Here is a 17,782-nt window from a genome sequence, read left to right on the forward strand (position 1 = left end):
TTCAGCAAAACAAGAAATACCATACAGGGATGCCAAAACGTTGTGTTATTAGGACAACGAATAAACCTAAACTAACCGATTATATAATTACCTTCTCTCACAAAATACAAAACTAAAAATTACCGCTACAATACTGTTATCTATGAGTTCGAAAGATTCTTAATTCTAAAAAGAAATTACTTTACTTACAGTCTGTTACTGTTCTTTTAATATCACCGCACGTCACGCCCTCTCTCCCCGCACTATAGAATAATCCTTTATCTGCTGTGATGCCAAAGGGTTTATCTCAAACCCGAGACGGTCTCGAAGAACGTGGAAACTTCTGGCTTTTTAGAATCTTCTTCCCCTGCGGCAGCAGGACGTCTTCCAAAGATAATGATAGCTCTTCCTGGTGAGATTTGTGGATTTAATGTCACACGCCTCGACCAATTCGCTTGATCTCCTCAAGGGAAGTAGCCTAATTAACACGCCCGGTGTAGACCTCTCGAATTCCAGCGGAATACTCAAATCAACTCGAGGCTTATTATTTCTAATCTTCTTTCTTTACTTGACTTCCAAAAAACCGCCAGTCAATCATTCAAAATTGATTAATTCCCAAAAAAACAAAAACCTCTCAACAATTAACTACCTACAAACTATCTATTTTTTAACATCCCTGTAAAAAAAATACCAGGAGTGATTTGTGTGATAAAAAGATCTCAATATCTTTTCATTAGGTTATTATTTTGTGTGAGTTGTATTTGGGCTTTTCATATTTTCGGTAACAGAAAATGTCTAAATTATACAGTGAGGGCGAACAGCGGCTGGTAAATGTTTCATGTGACATACAAAGGGTTGGTTGCTGTTTACCTTATTTTACAGGGAGAAAAACAATACACACACAGTCCAAAATCACTTACTGTTCTCGCGGAGTGAGTTTACCCAAGACTACATCATTTATAATCATATGAATCAAATCGTTTAAAACTTCGTCACGTTTAAAATTTTGCGTGTATTGTCAGTCAGAAAGTAGAGATCTTTGGCTGCAAATTTGCACTAAAACAACCTTATACCAAAGCAAATCAAAAATATCTTGACCGAAATAACATTTTTTATTTATGAGAAGTTTCCGTTTGGATCATAGAATTCCGTCTAAATTTGAAACCTAATTTATTTACCAAAATTCGCAGAGATGTATCACCAATATGTAGTATTTCTTTAACTTTAAGCTCTTGATTTAGGTTCTGGATGGTTACATGTTTCTGTAAAATAAATACAACAAATTAAAAATTCAATAAGACATTCTGAGTAATGCTGTAGTATCTCATTTTCAGGTTGCAATCCACTTATTTTATTTTAAACCCGCTGGAAAACATTTTAGACACTTATTTTATTTTTTCTATGACTTTATTATTAATATGTTTGAAGAAATTTTTATGAAAAATCTAAAATGCAACCCAAAAATCTCAGTCTCTGGAAACAATGAAATGTTAATAGATGATTCTTACAAAAGTAGATATATTTTACTATTATTAACATACTATCGTTGTACATATCATATAATGTATTTCGAACATCTATTTTAATGCTTTCAGATAAATCAATGGGCTTGGCCCGTCGATAACGTCTCGATTTACGTTTTCTAGGTGAGGAAATCATAAGATTACTTGCTTGCTTTTTCCGAATCGAATAAACAGTTTTGCGGGAAATTTTCAAAGCAGCTGCAACCTTCTAGCATCAAAAAAAATACATCAGTAAGAATATGTAAGGTCTTAAAATTTCTTATTTTCTTCCTGAACAGATGATAAAGCTTCTAAAGGTCCTCCATCGGTTTCTTCCAATTCAAAATATTCACAAAGGTTAAGAATTAACTGCTAGGCTTGTCTGTGGAGAATTTTTCCAGGCATTTTCTAAAAAAAAATACTGTAATAGTAAGTAATTCCGAATTTAGGAAACACCAAATGGCTAAATAAAAGCATAATAGACACTCCCTCTTTTTTTTTTTCAAAACAGGTTGGTAATTGTGCCAATTTTGGTTAGAACGTGACAGCCGACATAAAAAAATTAATAATAATATTATGAAAGTACTTACAGAATGTTAAAAGCGTAGAAACAATAGCTCTTAAAAGAACTGTGGTGGTGTGGTAAATAGAAAACTTTATAAATGATTAACAACACAAAGAAACGGAAAAGAATTAATACTAAACAAACCAAATAAATGTCGATGGTTGTCAAACTGACAATGACTGAAATAGAAGCGCTAATCAGTAAATGTTTATTTTGGAAGACATTCACTTAGATATTTACCCTTTCTGAAAGTGAACAATAGACAAGGATAAAGTCAATATTGCATGTTTAGTTGAATTTAGTGGCACCATTTCTGATTTGTCACAGTTTTCACGCTCCATGGAGCAAACCGAGCGTTTTTCACGTCACAATGACGTAATCTGACAGTTGGTCAAATTATGCTTTTGCCAAATTTCGTCATCGTGACGTCGAAAACGCACTGCTCGCTCCATGTAGTTGGAAAACGAATGCAGCCCTTGATAAAGCCCATTGAACTATTGTTTACGCAGTTATTCATGTTGTTGTCGAATAAACGTTCTTTCAACCGTTTCACAAGGAAAATGATAAATATAATAAATCTCAAGTTAGTCAAGGCTTTGTAATTCGCAACGCATCAGATTGTAATTAACTTGAAATGCATTGGCGTACACTAAAAAAACAAATTTTTATCGCCGTTTCACTGAAATTATCGCAAAACTTTGAACTGGAGTGTTGCAGTATTTGAACGAGTTAGATAACGTTTTCCTAGCTTTTTATGTGATCAAACAAACGTTAGTTTGTGGGGGAGAGGATTGTAATTGTTTAAAGCCACAACACGGTATTCCTTTTAAAAGGAGTGGGTGGGGGCTTAAGAAAGGTATTACTTAGTGTATGTAATCGGCCTTTTTTCAGTTTAGCTGTGTAGGTAGTAATGAAGGAAGACCGGAAAAATTGAGTAACGGGTGGGAGTATGTTAATACATCTTTATTCCATTCAGGGCGTTGTACTTGATAAAGCAGGACAATTTCAAAATAAAAAGACATTAATATTACAGAAATTAAAAATAAATATATTTTAAAAGTCTATACAACGTATATAATATATAAATTATTGCGCAAGCAAACTGTTCTTCTAAAGTCCAAAAGGGCGGGATAATGGCACACAATGCGTCGTCAATTGAGCATATAAATTTCAAAAGTTTCTTCGCGTTCTGTTTACTCAGCTTTCATTAACTATATAATTTTACGCTCTAAATATAATAAATACAATTTATAATTGGTTTTGTTGATGCTTTTGACAATCACGCTTAAAGTTCTATTTCTTGGCGGTTCAACCAAGGAATGTGGGTAAAGTTAGTAAAAGCATCAAAAAATCTCACACACTCTTTATATAAAAAAAATGGAAAAGTAAAAAAAAACAGCCATGTTTTCACGTTTATATAATTTAAGTTATCAAATAGTGAAATACATCAAATATGAATAGTTATAAACGAAACTATGTTACATTATAGATAGTCCTTACTCGCTAAATAGATCATCACTGCCAGTTTAAAACAGTCCCTTCTTCTTCTTCTCCTTTTTACCATCCACGGTTTCTCGGGATCCCTCCAAACTGCGCCGTCTCAAGTCTTCAATAGTAATCTGGTTCTCTTTCTCCCAAGCTTCCTTCTCGGCCTCGAATTGTCGTCTCTTTTCCTCCAAGTCTTTCGCCTGCTGTTCCAGCTGCTTTTTCGTTGCCTCGTGTCGTCTGGTCAGTTCTGCTTCAGAATCTTTGAGTTTTTGCTTCTTTTCGCGCACTTTCATCTCGAACACCTGAAGAGATTGGTAGAGAAAAAGCTAAATATGGCCCTGTCCCACAATTTTTTTTTATATCATAACTACAAAGACGGATTGAAAATATTATACCTGTATTTTTTTGTTTTCAAATATATTAAGTCTAAATAGAAAAAAAATGTTGATAAAAACTACATTAATTCCATGTTTAAAGCGCCCGCCGCCGGTGACGTACTACACTATCAACCAATCAGCGACAAGAAGTGAAACAGATGGCGTGCAACAGCCAATAAAATCGCCCAGAATTACGTACGTCACATGCGCGCCAAAACAGATCTTTTAAATTTAATGGACTAATGTAGGAACATTTACGATCATAATTTTTTCTTCAAGAATATGAAAAATTAGTTTTCTGATCCTATTCTTTCGATTCCAGTCATTAAAACAAAAATTTATGATATGTGGGATAGGCCCATTATCTGCTATTATAACAGACAATGTGTTCTTACCTGCTCCATTTCCATCTCCATTTTCTTCATTTTAGCGTCATGTTCGCGCTTTTCTTCGTCCATCTGCGCCAACGGGTTTTTATTAGAGATTCTAGCTGGTTTCCCGTCCGCCCCCAATCCGGCCAGTTTCCTACACCGGTAGTTCTCGTAGTGAACGTTATTGGTGACGTCTTTCAGGTCCTGCAAATGGGTGCGGATCAGCATGTTCCGCAAGGCGATAAAATCGCAATGCTCCAAATTGTCCACTTCCGCGATACCCCACGGGTATTTACGGCCCCGCACTTTTTTCCCCCCTTCACCTTCGACCACCGTGTTCGAACCCACCACCGCGAACGGTACCCGATCCTTCAACGATTTGTTCAGTTTGTGTTCCTCGTCTTCTTCCGAAGTGTCTGGAAACTCGTATATCTTAATTTTGTGATCGGCGATCTCGCTTAAGATTTGTTTTTTGAACTGAGCGCATTCCTCTGATGTTAGCGTATCAGCTTTTGCGATCACCGGGATTATATTCACCTTGTCGCACAGTCTTTTCATAAACTCGATGTCTAAAGATTTCAGGCCGTGCCCTGAAGGTTCAACGAAGTACAAACAACAGTGTACTCGCTGATCGGGGTACATTTGCCGGGTGACTAGGGCTTCAGAGTTGAGATAGTCTTCGTACTTGCTCTCGATGTATTCAATGACAGGAACCCAACAGTTGCTGTTGTCCACCGCGTCTCCGAATCCAGGAGTGTCCACCATGGTTAAAAGCAGGTTGACGCCGTTTTCCTTAAGCATCACCCGGGTGGTTTCAACTGCTACAGTTTTTTTAAGCCGTTGCGTCGGTCCCGGATAACCATCAGTGGCGTTATAAATTTCAGTGAGGAACATTGAGTTAATAAGGGTGCTTTTGCCTAACCCGGACTCCCCCACCATCATTAAGGTGAATTCGAAACCTTTTTTAACCGCTTTGCGATACACTTGGTTGGGCAAGTTGGCGAAACCTACATAACCGTCCAGCTCCTTGACTCGCGGCTTGATTATTTCCGGTTTCGGTTCCTTGACGGCTTCATCTTTGGCTTCTTTGGGAGGGGAGCTGTCTATCAAAGTTTCCTTTTTTTCAGGCACCGTCGGTTTGTCCACGCTTGGGGTTTTGTTGAGTTTGTTGGTTTGTTCTGGAGTAGTTGCTGAAAACAAATCCCATATTAGGCACTCCAATGAAATGTCAAGTACAGCTGATTGAAACTTTTGGAAGGGCAAACACGGCCATTAAAACACACTTTCTTATGAATTTGGCAGGCATTTTATGAAATATCTTTAGAAAATTGCAAAATTTAAGAAAACTCTATGTATTCACCAGAAAATGTGTTTATCTACTCCTAGCATGGTAATCATTCATTACATAGCTCATTTTGAGTTACGTAATGAGCGATTTTACCGCACTAGTGCGATAATAATCGATTTTATCGCACTAGTGCGATAAAACAACTTTAAATGAAAATTTCTGCTGTAATTGTTTATTGAATTTAAACATAACTTTGATAAAACCATGAACAGACCTATTTTAAATAATAACTATATTTTACTTTTTATAAATATTAAAAGTGAAATGAATTCCTGAATTAGAAAGTTCTTGGATCGAATTTACACAAAAAAAAAAAAGCTGGATGAACTATAGGTTGCTGCCAAGGTTTCAAAGTACATAAGTAACACTTTTTCTTGAAAGGGACTCTTTATGTTCTTGGTCTCGCACCAGGTGACAAAACGTTGATACATTTTTTCATATTTCTCCTTTGACTTGGCATGCAACAAGCCAGATACCACGTTTGCGGCAGCTTCTTCAATATCTGACGGAAGTTCTTCAGACATGTTCATAACGAAATGCACTTTTAAAAATTTGTGACTGACACTGTTAAATTGTCGCTTAAGTGATATGTGGAAACAAATGGCCACCATAGCAACAACACCAAAACAGTACAGCGTAGATGACAAGATTTAAGGGTAACAAATAACTACCCGTAGCAAGCATATACGAGACGTTCCTAAATAGTTCACATTGCACAAAATATGAATTTTTTTCTTACTTTACGCTGCTTCTGATGGTCGTAGATAAAATGTTGTACATCACCCGTGGGGTATGGCAAATTAACGTACTCGTGTGATCACCACAACTCGGTCTACGACCTCGTCGTGGCAACACTCCCGCTCGTGACTATAAAAATGCTCATACCCCACTAGTAATGTAAATAACTATTTAATGGCCGTGTTTATGGAGTGCCTATTTGATCTTGTAAAAGTTAGATGAGCAGTTGAATCTAACCTAACCTAATAACTGAGTCCCACGATAAAAGGAAAGAACTAGTACAAATCAATGCTTTAGACAAACATAGAAATACAATGTTGTGAGTGACTTGTATTGTTGATTAGTTGATCATGTGATCACTGCAACTGAAAATCTTGTGAACAACTGTCAAATGACATCACATCCATTTTAGCAGACTGTCACTTACAAAAGGCCAATTTCCTCGATCAAACTTTTTGGAGTGGTTAAGTTTAAGTCGTGACGACACACATTCACAGTAGTTAAAGCCTAGTTTATAAAAGAAATGTTAACTTTAGCTGTAACTTTAGCATTAGTAATAAATTTAGTATTAACCCTAAAAAAGAAGGGTGTTTATAAAATCCCTAATTTAACCATACAGTTTTCTGAAAAGTAACCTAACTTTAATGTTATTTTTTTTCATGTTTTGCTGCCTAATGCCATATTACTGCACTAAATCAATAGCAAAAGGATATTCTTTGAATTTCTGTTTAGAAATTTCATAAATAAAACAAAAATTCAATCTTAAGAGGAAATTTAAACATTGGAGATTTAACTTTAGTATTAGCTGTAACGAAATTTAGAATTTTATGTAAAACCAAGGTCAGCAGTTACAGCTAAATTTATAGTTAAAGTTAAATTTTGTTTATGAACATCACAATTTAAAACCACTAGCTCTATTCTTAATGCTAATACTAAAGTTAATGCTAAAGTTAAATTTTGTTTTATAAACCAGGCTTAACTTTTGTGACGTCATAGTTAACGCTGTCATCTGTCAACGTGAAACATCAATAAAAAATTGGTTTGAATTATTTGAAATTTGATTTGTTTACTAACAGAACAGCAACATCTACTAACAGAAAAGTTTTTGTACTTTGTATCAAATTACAATTTTACAAAATAAATCAACAGGTCACAAAATAACAAAAATAAAAACTCCTGGACAAAAGAAAAAGATTACACAAATAGGTAATCACTAAAATCTGAATTTTAATTAGGTGAAGTGTTCATACATGTTTTTAACTGTTATTTCAGCTGCTTCATATGTATTGTAAAAACTTACGAAAACTGGACACTCCATTATGGATTTAAATTATTAATAATACTAATACTAATAAAAACAAACAACTTTTACACTTTTAACAGCTCCTGTTGACACGAATTTAACCTAACAATCCTAACTATGAGTGGTTTAGTCGAGGAAATTCGCCTAAAGTTTATCTTTGTCTAGAATTGACATTGATTTGCAATAGTTTTCTGTCTTGTGACAGTTTTAACTGACAAATTTTAAACTAATATAAAATGTATAACATGTAATATAAATAGGTACAGATTTCCACACTAGAATAATCTAATCTCGGTGCATATTTGCCTCCTCACTAAAGTGAATAATAACATTCAGTGAACAGAATAAATAACAGGTATAAATTGTTTTTTATTAAAATTTTATTCGCAAAATAAGCTTTACTTACCAGTACTGTTTGAAAAGAACATGTCTCTTTTATTTTGTAAAGCAGCTACACCACTATTGGGTTCTCCATTAGTTTGGGGGGTGCCATTAGTAGGGCTTTGCTGTTCCATAAACTTGTTCCTCATTGCTAACCGGTCAAGACTGGACAAACGATAGGAGCCCCCGATTGAGTCTTTGTCTCTGTCCCGATTCAGGCCGCTGCCCGCGTTAAAACTGGACGTGTATTTCGGTAGGGTGGGCGGGGGCGCCGGTTTGTTCTCGCTGTTTCTATTAAGCAGAGCACTGCTGGAAGTGTACATGTAACTGCTGGGCATTATATTGGGACGACTCTTGATGGTGGCCGTTACTGGGGCGGTGGTGGCGACCGTGGTGGCCGCATTTGCATTATTAGAGCTCATTTCGTATGAGCTCCAGTTATTACACTAAAACAAAAAATGGGGGGGCTACGCCACCGTTGTTGACATTCCGCACGACCGGCGATGACTCAATTTTGTGTTTGTTAAGGAGGACCACACCCGCGGAAAAGGGCCGTTTTACAGGGTTAAAACTAGGCCCAACGGCATTTTATCACCACGGAGCTGTCGTAGAACGATTACTTATTGTTTTAACGCGGTTATTCGGGTTTGTTTATGTTAAGTTTGCAAAATAATCGGCTCGATAAATGGAGGTCAGACTGCGGGCGGCCATTTGCGAACAACACGATTCACTGTGCACACCAGTGTTGCCAGACTGACGGATTTAAGGAAAGTTGATTTGGAGTGCGGTGTTGCCAAAGTCGGCTAACTTTCTAGGAACCTAAAAACCTACTTTTAGTTAGGAACAACTATCTTGAGAGATTGATGGATAAATGGGCAGTATTCGTACTCGACTGCTTTTGTTCATCAGACAGTTAGTTGTACATTTTTTTTTATAAAATACCTAGGAGATTATAAATAGTGATTTGGCAACGTCGCAACTTTTGGGTTGTCAGATGGCGCACGTATCAATACGACAGGGCCGTACTCGATTCTAGTTTCAAGTTCAGTAAATGCATTTGGAGCGCTTTAAACACACATAATTGGAAAATGACTTAATTTCAGATTAGATAATAATCGCCATCCAGTTTTGTATTTCACAATAACCCAATAACTTATACATTTTATCTGTATGACATTCTTTTTTAATTAATCTTACAAAAGCAAGATTAGCATTGTTTTATACACCTTAATCTATCTCTGTCATACCGTTCAGAACGCGACGAGTTAGACAAAGACGGGCTCGTGACGTAGCTCGTTGTTACACATTTTTGCGTTACAGGTCCGGACTATAAAAATGCACATCTTTACCTTCGTCCAACTAATGTGCCTAATAATGTTGTGGGTGGTCAAGTCGACCAAAGCGTCTCTGGCGTTCCCCTTCTTCCTGATCCTGATGGTGCCGGTGCGGGACCAGCTGAAACGAATTTTTTCCCAGAGGGAACTGCGAGCGGTAAGTTTATTTCGTCAGGAAAATTGAATTTTTCAAAGGTCGTAAATCGATCGGTGCAGCAGAGGAAGTTGCCCCGTTAATGGCATCCAGAAACAGATGTGGGGCTCTAAGGCCCTCTTGTACTAAACAACAGTGGCGCGCTTTTCCCGTCTTTACTGGGTTTATTTTTGTTCCGCCTTTTCTAAACACCAAAGTGTTTAAATGAACACGTGTATCTGTACCATAGACTGTACAGATTGGAATTTTGTAATTAAATGGTTATTGGTGACATCGGATATTTCTCATGTTAAGTTTGACCTTGCCTGCCATTGTTGTAATGCATTTTTTATCGTTCCGGCTGGTTTACAGTATGAAATATCGAATTAATATGCACGGGTGTCGATTGAAATTTCATATAAAACTATGGAGCGTCCTAAATATTAAAAAGTCAAACACCGTTAGGTGTGGAAATTAGGCAAGTTTCCGGCCTGCTTTTTCTCTAACGTTTTTGGTCTTGTTGATTTATTTTGATTTTTAACTATTTTCTAATAGCTCGATGGGGACCAAGCCGATGTGGACGACGACGAGCCCGATTTCTACGCAGAAGCACCGTTGCCAGGTTAATAGTTACTCATAACACTTAAACAGAGTGGCCCTGTTGCCAAACCAAACCTAGTGACGTCGTTGAATTTATATTAGGGCCTAATTTTGAAAAAATGATCAAATTAGCGATTTGAGAGTAGTTTCTTAAGGACACCCCGTATATAAATAAATATAGTTGCTCATTTTTACTCTGCATGATCTGGACAGTGAGGCAATTCGACTAAAGTCACCAAGTTGCCAAGTTTACAACATTACATACAGGGTGAAGCCTGAAAACTGGAGAGTCAAGCTCAATATTGTGTATCTTGACAGTTTTCCACCCTGTAAACTATTTTGCTCAATTCAGTCACATTGTTGCCAAGACAAGTCGAATTTTTTGCTGTCCCAACCTGTCAGATTTGTCATAAGTTAGGACTATCCTCAAAAATTACTATTTTATGCGTGTAATTACTAGTAGATGATTAATAAGTGGTAAGACCACAAGTGAGGCATTTGCGCTGTAATTTACGCAAATACTTCACATGTGATATACTACTTTTACATAACCTAGTAATTACATGATTATACCCGTATAGATTCGTTAATAAGGTAGTAGTTAAAGAAAATCTGTAGCGAATCAAAAAAAAAAAACATTCAAAACTGTATTTTTCTGCAACGTTGAAGGAAGCACGTTTCTCGCGGTTAGGATTTGGTGCTTAAAAAAAAAATGGAAATCTGGTTTTGATAGAGAAATATTTTACAGTGTTGCCGTTCGAGTTTGGGTTTCCATCAATGTTGCGTCATTCGCTACGAAATTTTGCTTGAAATTCAGTCCACTTCTTTTCTCTGTGATTTAAGTTTCCATCGGTCGCATATCAAATTGTTTTGACAGCTGACGTTTAAGCACTGTTTCGTATTTAAATGAATTTGAACTCATAGTACAAGGATAAAGTGGAATCAAAACTTGTTTGTGAATTTAACAAAAATGTTTAAAATTTACACAGACAGAGAGAGAAACTTATATATTGTTATATACAAAAGTGAGACGGATTTAGAAGAGAGAGATTTTCGTGTATAATTATTTCTGAATCACTTCGACCTAAGGTAGTATTCTCCGACTGTGATTTTTAACAATGAATAAGTGAAAAAAATTAATTATAGAATCATATTCCTTTTACTGTACTTATGTATATTTGAGCTGTTCTATTTCTATAAGCCTAATTCTAGAGGTTAAGTTGTTGAATTCCAAGAGCATTAATGAACTCTAATCACTAAGTTTTAGAGAAAAATGATAATAATAAAAAAACATTTAGTCGATTTGTTTTATTTTTTTCTTCCTACAATTCAAGGTTTTGAGTGAAAAATGGATTTTTTTTTTCAATTTCCACTCATGTTTAGTCAAAGAATGATTATTCTCAGCTAATTCACTGTGCATTCCATTGTTTTATGGTCTTTGTTGTAAAATCCACTAACTCATAATGACTGACGTTATCGCGAAATTGATTCATCCACCGGGTGGTATTTTATCAGAGTAAACAATGTTAGGAAAGTAGTACAAACGATCAAAAACATGATAAATCCATCATTGGGGCGCTTAACTGAAATTGCAAAGAGACGGAACAACGTATTCCTTTTAAGGAGGAATTGTGGGGGGAGCTGTAAGACAGGAATTAATAAAATTACGGTGTGTTAATGGTTTTGTAGGTTGTAGGGAAGGAAGACCGGAAAGAATGGTATATTCACCAATTATCGAAATTAAAAATAAATATATTTAAAACTTCTTTTTACGTCTATATACAACATAAAGCCTATAGAACGCCCAAAATGCGTGGAAATGGCACAAAATGTTTGAAACCAATTATATACACATTTATGGTCTAAATACACACAATTTTGTCTTAAAACCTAAATTTTTGGCAGTTGTCATGTCTTTGTAAAGGTCAAGTTCAAATTTAAAAACGGAATGTGGGTAAGGTCAGAAAAAACATCAACAGTCTAATCTAGAATGTAAGTGAAACAAAATATGAAAGAGTAAAAAAAACAGCCTTCTTTTCATGGTTTACCAGGTAAACTACCGGAAACTACGTCATCATAATGCTTAAACCCCAGCAGAGTACGTTTAGTCCTTGAAAATCAAGGTAAAACACCCAGATTTGTCACATTACTTCAAAAAAAACCTTATTATCTTAAAATTGGCACCCCCAGTATACACGTATTTATGAAGGAATAAAATACTGAACCTTAGAACAATCCCTTCTTCTTCTTTTTGCCGTCAACAGTTTCCCGCGATCCCTCCAGACTGCGCCGTCTCAAATCCTCCATAGTGATCTGGTTCTCTTTCTGCCAGGCTTCTTTCTCGGCCTCGAACTGTCGTCGCTTCTCTTCCAACTCTTTGGTCTGTTGCTCCAGCTGCTTTTTGGTCGCCTCGTGTCGTCTGGTCAATTCCGCCTCCGAATCTTTGAGTTTTTGCTTTTTTTCTCTCACCTTCATCTCAAACACCTACAGGAAATAAGTCAACTCAATGTATACCCTGATTATTATAACTGATACATTTAAATTACGCGCCTTAAAATATGTTGGCAATAGTGCGCAATGTTGTCGTCTGTTTTTCGATTTTCTTGCTACCGAGCACCGCCCTCTATACTGGAAAGCCTAAAATGTTACTTTTAATGGCAGCGTTAGCGGTTTTCGTTTTATACACAAACGTATGCAGATGCAGTAAAAAATATGTTTTTTTTAATAGTTTCGTGTAGTTGATTGCAAGTTGTGAGTGAAAAATCAAAAAAAAGTTCATTCCTGATCCAGATATGTATAGATAGAGCTGTTTATGCACAATCAAGTCCAGCTTAAACAAATTGGTTAGAACATTTGTCCTGGAAAGTACAACAAACAGCAAACCAGTGTAAGAAAATCTGTAAATCCTTGAAACTAGGTAAGCAAAACTGGTAAATGGTTCTTATGTTATTAACAAGAACATTCATTCAAAATTATTTTTGTTGCTCTCACAATGAAGGATACTTGTACAAAATCAAACTGAAAATGACAGAAAACCTACTCAACTAACTTGAAACACAATTTAGGTCATAATTTGGGTAATTGGGCAGTTACGGACCTGAAATTTTCACTGAATATACTAAATTTAACCCAAAAATCAGCGCCGAACTGGAAAAATTTCAGAAAAAATCATGTTTTTTGTTAAACTTGGAAAATCAAACTGAAAATGACTGAAAACCCACTCAACTAACTTGAAACACAATTTGGACCATAATTTGGGTATTTGGGCGGTTGCGGACCTGAAATTTTCACTGAATATACTAAATTGAACCAAAAAATTAGCGCCGTACTGGAAAAATTTCAGAAAAAATCATGTTTTTTGTTAAACTTGGAAAACCAAACTGAAAATGACTGAAAACCCACTCAACTAACTTGAAACACAATTTGGACCATAACTTGGGTAATTGGGCAGTTACGGACCTGAAATTTTCACTGAATATACAAAATTGAACCAAAAAAGGAGCGCCGTACTGCAAGATTTTCAGAAAAAATCCTGTTTTTTGTTAAACTTGGAAAATCAAACTGACTCTCTTGTACCTACCATTGAGTATAGTGTTGGAGTAAAATCATTCCACTTCAAAGTGTTCAACCACTGTTGAGTTAGATCCGGTTTATTGTTAAGTAAAAAACTGACTTCTTCCTGAATTGCTGTTACAATGTTGATTGAAACACTTACGAACAGGCAGCAAACAAAAATAACTTACGCAAATAACCTCAAGTTTTGATTTTAAACCGTAAAAATTCATCTAATCCTCAAAAAACTAAATTTCCACAATACAAACTGTCACCACTATTTCCGCCATATTGGAATTTTTGACAAGCACCTTCTAGTCTTTCTAGTATAGTAGGCGGTGTACCGAGCTATTCCGATCACCGATTATCTCACCCGATCGTTATACCAAGTGTCAAAGTTTGTCGTAAATATCAGCGTTTTTGAAATTTGTTGTAACTTGTGATGTTATTTTACGTTCCTGTGGTCATTAAACGGTTTACTTGTGGACAAACAACATTCCAACAAACTGCCACGTAGGTAGCTGTCTGTTATGCCAAAACCGTCAAATACTAACTCCAAACAACTTTATTCTATTTAGATTTATGTGCGAAGCTGACTGACTGATAGTTTGATCTAAAAATGTGTCTGCAGTACTAAAGCTAAGTATTACCATTTACTAGCATGAGTAAGCTTATTCAACCGATAAAAAACGCAAATAAACATGTCTTCATTATTACTCAAAGTTTATCCAAAAATGCGGAGTAAAACAAATCAGATCACAAAACCCTTAACTCAGGGTCTTCCTAAACACGCTTAAACTAAGCTTCCCTCACTCCCAATACCCCAAAAGATTAATGAAAACAGTAAAAACCACTCAGACCTTTCTGTAAATGCTATTCAAAATGTAAACAAACACGGTCCTGACATTAGATGTCAAATTTGAAAGTAAAACATCATATTCTTCAATTTCGGTTCGTTTTTTATAACATTGACACCTGATGACGTGCTACGCTACTACTAATTCAATCGGAGTGAAATTCATTCTTACCTGTTCCATTTCCATCTCCATTTTCTTCATTTTAAGATCATGCTCCCGTTTTTCTTCGTCCATCTGCGCCAACGGGTTTTTATTAGAGATTCTAGCTGGTTTCCCGTCCGCCCCCAATCCGGCCAGTTTCCTACACCGGTAGTTCTCGTAGTGAACATTATTGGTGACGTCTTTCAGGTCCTGCAAGTGGGTGCGGATCAGCATATCCCTGAGGGCGATAAAATCGCAATGCTCCAGGTTCTCCACCTCGGCTATGCCCCACGGATACTTGCGGCCGCGCACTTTTTTCCCCCCTTCAGTCTCTATGATGGCGTTAGGGCCCACCACCGCAAATGGTACTTTTTGTTTAAGCGACACATTCAATTTGTGTTCCTCGTCCTCTTCGGGAGTGTCCGGAAACTGGTAGATTTTGATGTTATGCTGCGCAATTTCTTTGAGAATTTGTTGTTTAAACTGCGCACACTCCTCCGACGTCAGCCCGTCAGCTTTACCAATCACTGGTATTATGTTAACTTTATCGCACAGTCGTTTCATAAATTCAATGTCTAAGGATTTCAGCCCATGCCCGGATGGTTGGACAAAGTATAAACAACAGTGCACCCTCTGATCTGGGATGATATGTCTGGTAACACGCGCTTCGGAATTAAGATAGTCTTCATATTTACTTTCAATGTACTCAATGACTGGTGTCCAACAATTGCTATTGTCCACCGCATCTCCGAATCCAGGTGTGTCCACCATGGTTAAAAGCAGGTTGACGCCGTTTTCTTTAAGCATCACCCGGGTGGTATCAACTGCTACAGTTTTTTTAAGCCGTTGCGTCGGTCCTGGATAGCCATCAACGGCATTATAGATTTCAGTGAGGAACATTGAGTTAATGAGGGTGCTTTTGCCCAGTCCAGACCTCCCGACTATCATCAGGGTGAATTCAAACCCCTTCTTCACCGCTTTGCGGTAAACTTGATTGGGCAGATTGGCAAAACCTACATAACCATCCAGTTCCCGAACTCTGGGGGGTTCTACCACTTCTTTAATCCTTGTTTCCTCTTCCTTTGGCACTGAATTGTCTATTAAGGTTTCTTTTCTTTCAGGCACTGCAGGTTTTTCCACACTCGGTGTTTTACTCAGTTTGACTGGCTCTTTGCTGGGTTGTTCTGGGGTTGTCGCTGAAAGATGTTTTGTATTACAAAAACTATTAGTTGTTGTCAGATTTATGACTTTTGCATGGAAATGTTAAGGTTTGTATGGCGCCGATAATTTTTTCTACACCAAAATGCCTTTTTGCATACAAAATACCTTAAAATGTCTTTCAATTATTTAAACGGCCTCAGAATGCCTTCAAATGTTTAATTACCCATTTGTGGCATTCTTAAATTTAGTTACAAGGCCCCTGGTATTGAGAAAATGATACATTTTGATGAAATACAACCTTAAAATTTTTTTTGTGGTCACGTGACATGTGACCTAAGTAGCATGTCTGATTTTACAATTTGTACATTTTGACAAGGGTCCAAATGTCATAAGGATTAATAATTTAATAAAAATGACTTCCTCAGATTACCTGATCCATTACTTTTCCAAATTTTGAAGACACAAAATCTGTAAATTCATTATTTTAAAAGTCACGTGACAGTTTTTAGGTTAGGTGACAATGTAAAGATTTTTCCAAATTTTTGACACTTGATTTGACTTTGTGCCCAAAGCTCAAAATTGATTTTCTAAGGTCACGTAACCTTCAAAACGCAGTATAAACTTTGGAAAATTGATAAATTAAATTTAGACTGTTTTAGACAGTTGTAAAAGCTGAATTTGCAAGAGACACATCAGGTGACTTTGATTATGCAATTTTAGAGGTTGCAACACTGTACAGTCCAGTTGACACCTGTCAAAAACAGTCACGTGACCTTAAAAAATGTTGTAAAATTGGTAAATTATTATAATAATTTGTAATGAATATTGTTTCAACTCAATAGCATGTAGGTAACAAAGATTTTACATTTTTTTAGTCAATTTTGTTATATTGATACACTATATTGTCTACTGCAATATCTAATATCAACATCTTTTCAGAAGTAAGGAAACTATTTTGTGTATGTCAAATAGATGATACTTTTAATTAAAAGTGCTTTTTTCCTGCATTCCCCCTTACTGAAAGAGAAGGTACTTTTCGAACCTTATGTTGACTGAATATTCAAACAATAAAGCTATTTTTAGCCAAGTAAAGAACAGTGAAAACCCCCCTATTTACCCAGACTGTAGAGAGGTTAGATCAGACCAGACAAACAGAGTTTTAACTCATTGAAAATGTCTCTTATTTGGTACTAAAATAACATAACAAAAAACTTACCAGTACTGTTTGAAAAGAACATGTCTCTTTTATTTTGTAAAGCAGCTAGACCACTACTGCTCTCTCCATTAGTTTGGGGGGTGCCATTAGTAGGGCTTTGCTGTTCCAATAACTTGTTCCTCATTGCTAACCGGTCAAGACTGGACAAACGATAGGAGCCCCCGATTGAGTCTTTGTCTCTGTCCCGATTCAGGCCGCTGCCCGCGTTAAAACTGGACGTGTATTTCGGTAGGGTGGGCGGGGGCGCCGGTTTGTTCTCGCTGTTTCTATTAAGCAGAGCACTGCTGGAAGTGTACATGTAACTGCTGGGCATTATATTGGGACGACTCTTGATGGTGGCCGTTACTGGGGCTGCGGTCGCGACGGTGGTAGCCGCGTTAACGTTATTCGAACTCATTTGGACGCTTATTTATTGTTGCACTCTGTAAATTAGCGGGATTACACCATTAGTGTGTGAATACCGCACTACCGGCCATGGATGACTCCATTTGTGATTGTAGAAAGGCCACACCCCGTAAAGTAGGGCGGTTTCACTTAGAATTAATAGAAGCTCTCAAGCTCAAGTGTATTTTATCACGTCGGAGAGATTATTCACTGTTTATTTGGGTTTGTTTATGTTAAATTTCCTAAATAAATCGGTGGAATAAACATGGAGGTCACTCGCGATCACTGTCTTTTCATGTTCTGTTGACGGATGACGGATGTGGTTGACAGTTTGGGAAAGGCGCCACTGGCG

At 36.7% G+C, this 17,782-nt stretch overlaps 3 protein-coding genes and 1 long non-coding RNA gene across 11 annotated transcripts in view; 1 reads left to right on the top strand and 3 right to left on the bottom strand.

Moving 5' to 3' along the window:
• The window catches only part of Ae2 (anion exchange protein Ae2), a 56,540-nt gene extending 45,119 nt beyond the window's left edge, over positions 1-11,421 (top strand). For all 8 annotated transcript variants that reach the window (XM_081983685.1, XM_081983686.1, XM_081983689.1 and 5 more), the window contains 2 exons: positions 9,373-9,543; positions 10,075-11,421. In XM_081983685.1, the coding sequence (XP_081839811.1) occupies positions 9,373-9,543; positions 10,075-10,146 (243 nt within the window). In that variant the 3' untranslated portion in view covers positions 10,147-11,421. The remainder of the gene's footprint in view (positions 1-9,372; positions 9,544-10,074) is intronic.
• Positions 1,131-2,685, bottom strand: LOC145731759 (uncharacterized). The gene is made up of 2 exons (XR_014178867.1): positions 2,072-2,685; positions 1,131-1,889 (listed from the first exon to the last, which is right to left on the bottom strand). It is a non-coding gene; the product is annotated as an uncharacterized LOC145731759 (long non-coding RNA).
• On the bottom strand, positions 3,074-8,809 carry LOC145731753 (septin-7-like). The gene is made up of 3 exons (XM_081983701.1): positions 8,078-8,809; positions 4,307-5,472; positions 3,074-3,836 (listed from the first exon to the last, which is right to left on the bottom strand). Exons 1-3 carry the CDS (start codon positions 8,472-8,474, stop codon positions 3,573-3,575), a joined length of 1,827 nt encoding a protein of 608 aa, XP_081839827.1. The 5' UTR covers positions 8,475-8,809; the 3' UTR covers positions 3,074-3,572.
• A 429-nt stretch (positions 11,422-11,850) lies between the features above and the next one.
• Positions 11,851-17,743, bottom strand: LOC145731754 (septin-7-like). Its single transcript, XM_081983702.1, has 3 exons — positions 17,047-17,743; positions 14,700-15,865; positions 11,851-12,603 (listed from the first exon to the last, which is right to left on the bottom strand). Exons 1-3 carry the CDS (start codon positions 17,441-17,443, stop codon positions 12,346-12,348), a joined length of 1,821 nt encoding a protein of 606 aa, XP_081839828.1. The 5' UTR covers positions 17,444-17,743; the 3' UTR covers positions 11,851-12,345.
• Between the last annotated feature and the right edge of the window lie 39 nt (positions 17,744-17,782).

The sequence above is a fragment of the Ips typographus genome, linkage group LG7 (genome assembly GCF_016097725.1).
Source record: "Ips typographus isolate SLU linkage group LG7, UJ_Ityp_2.0, whole genome shotgun sequence".
NCBI lineage: Eukaryota > Metazoa > Arthropoda > Insecta > Coleoptera > Curculionidae > Ips > Ips typographus.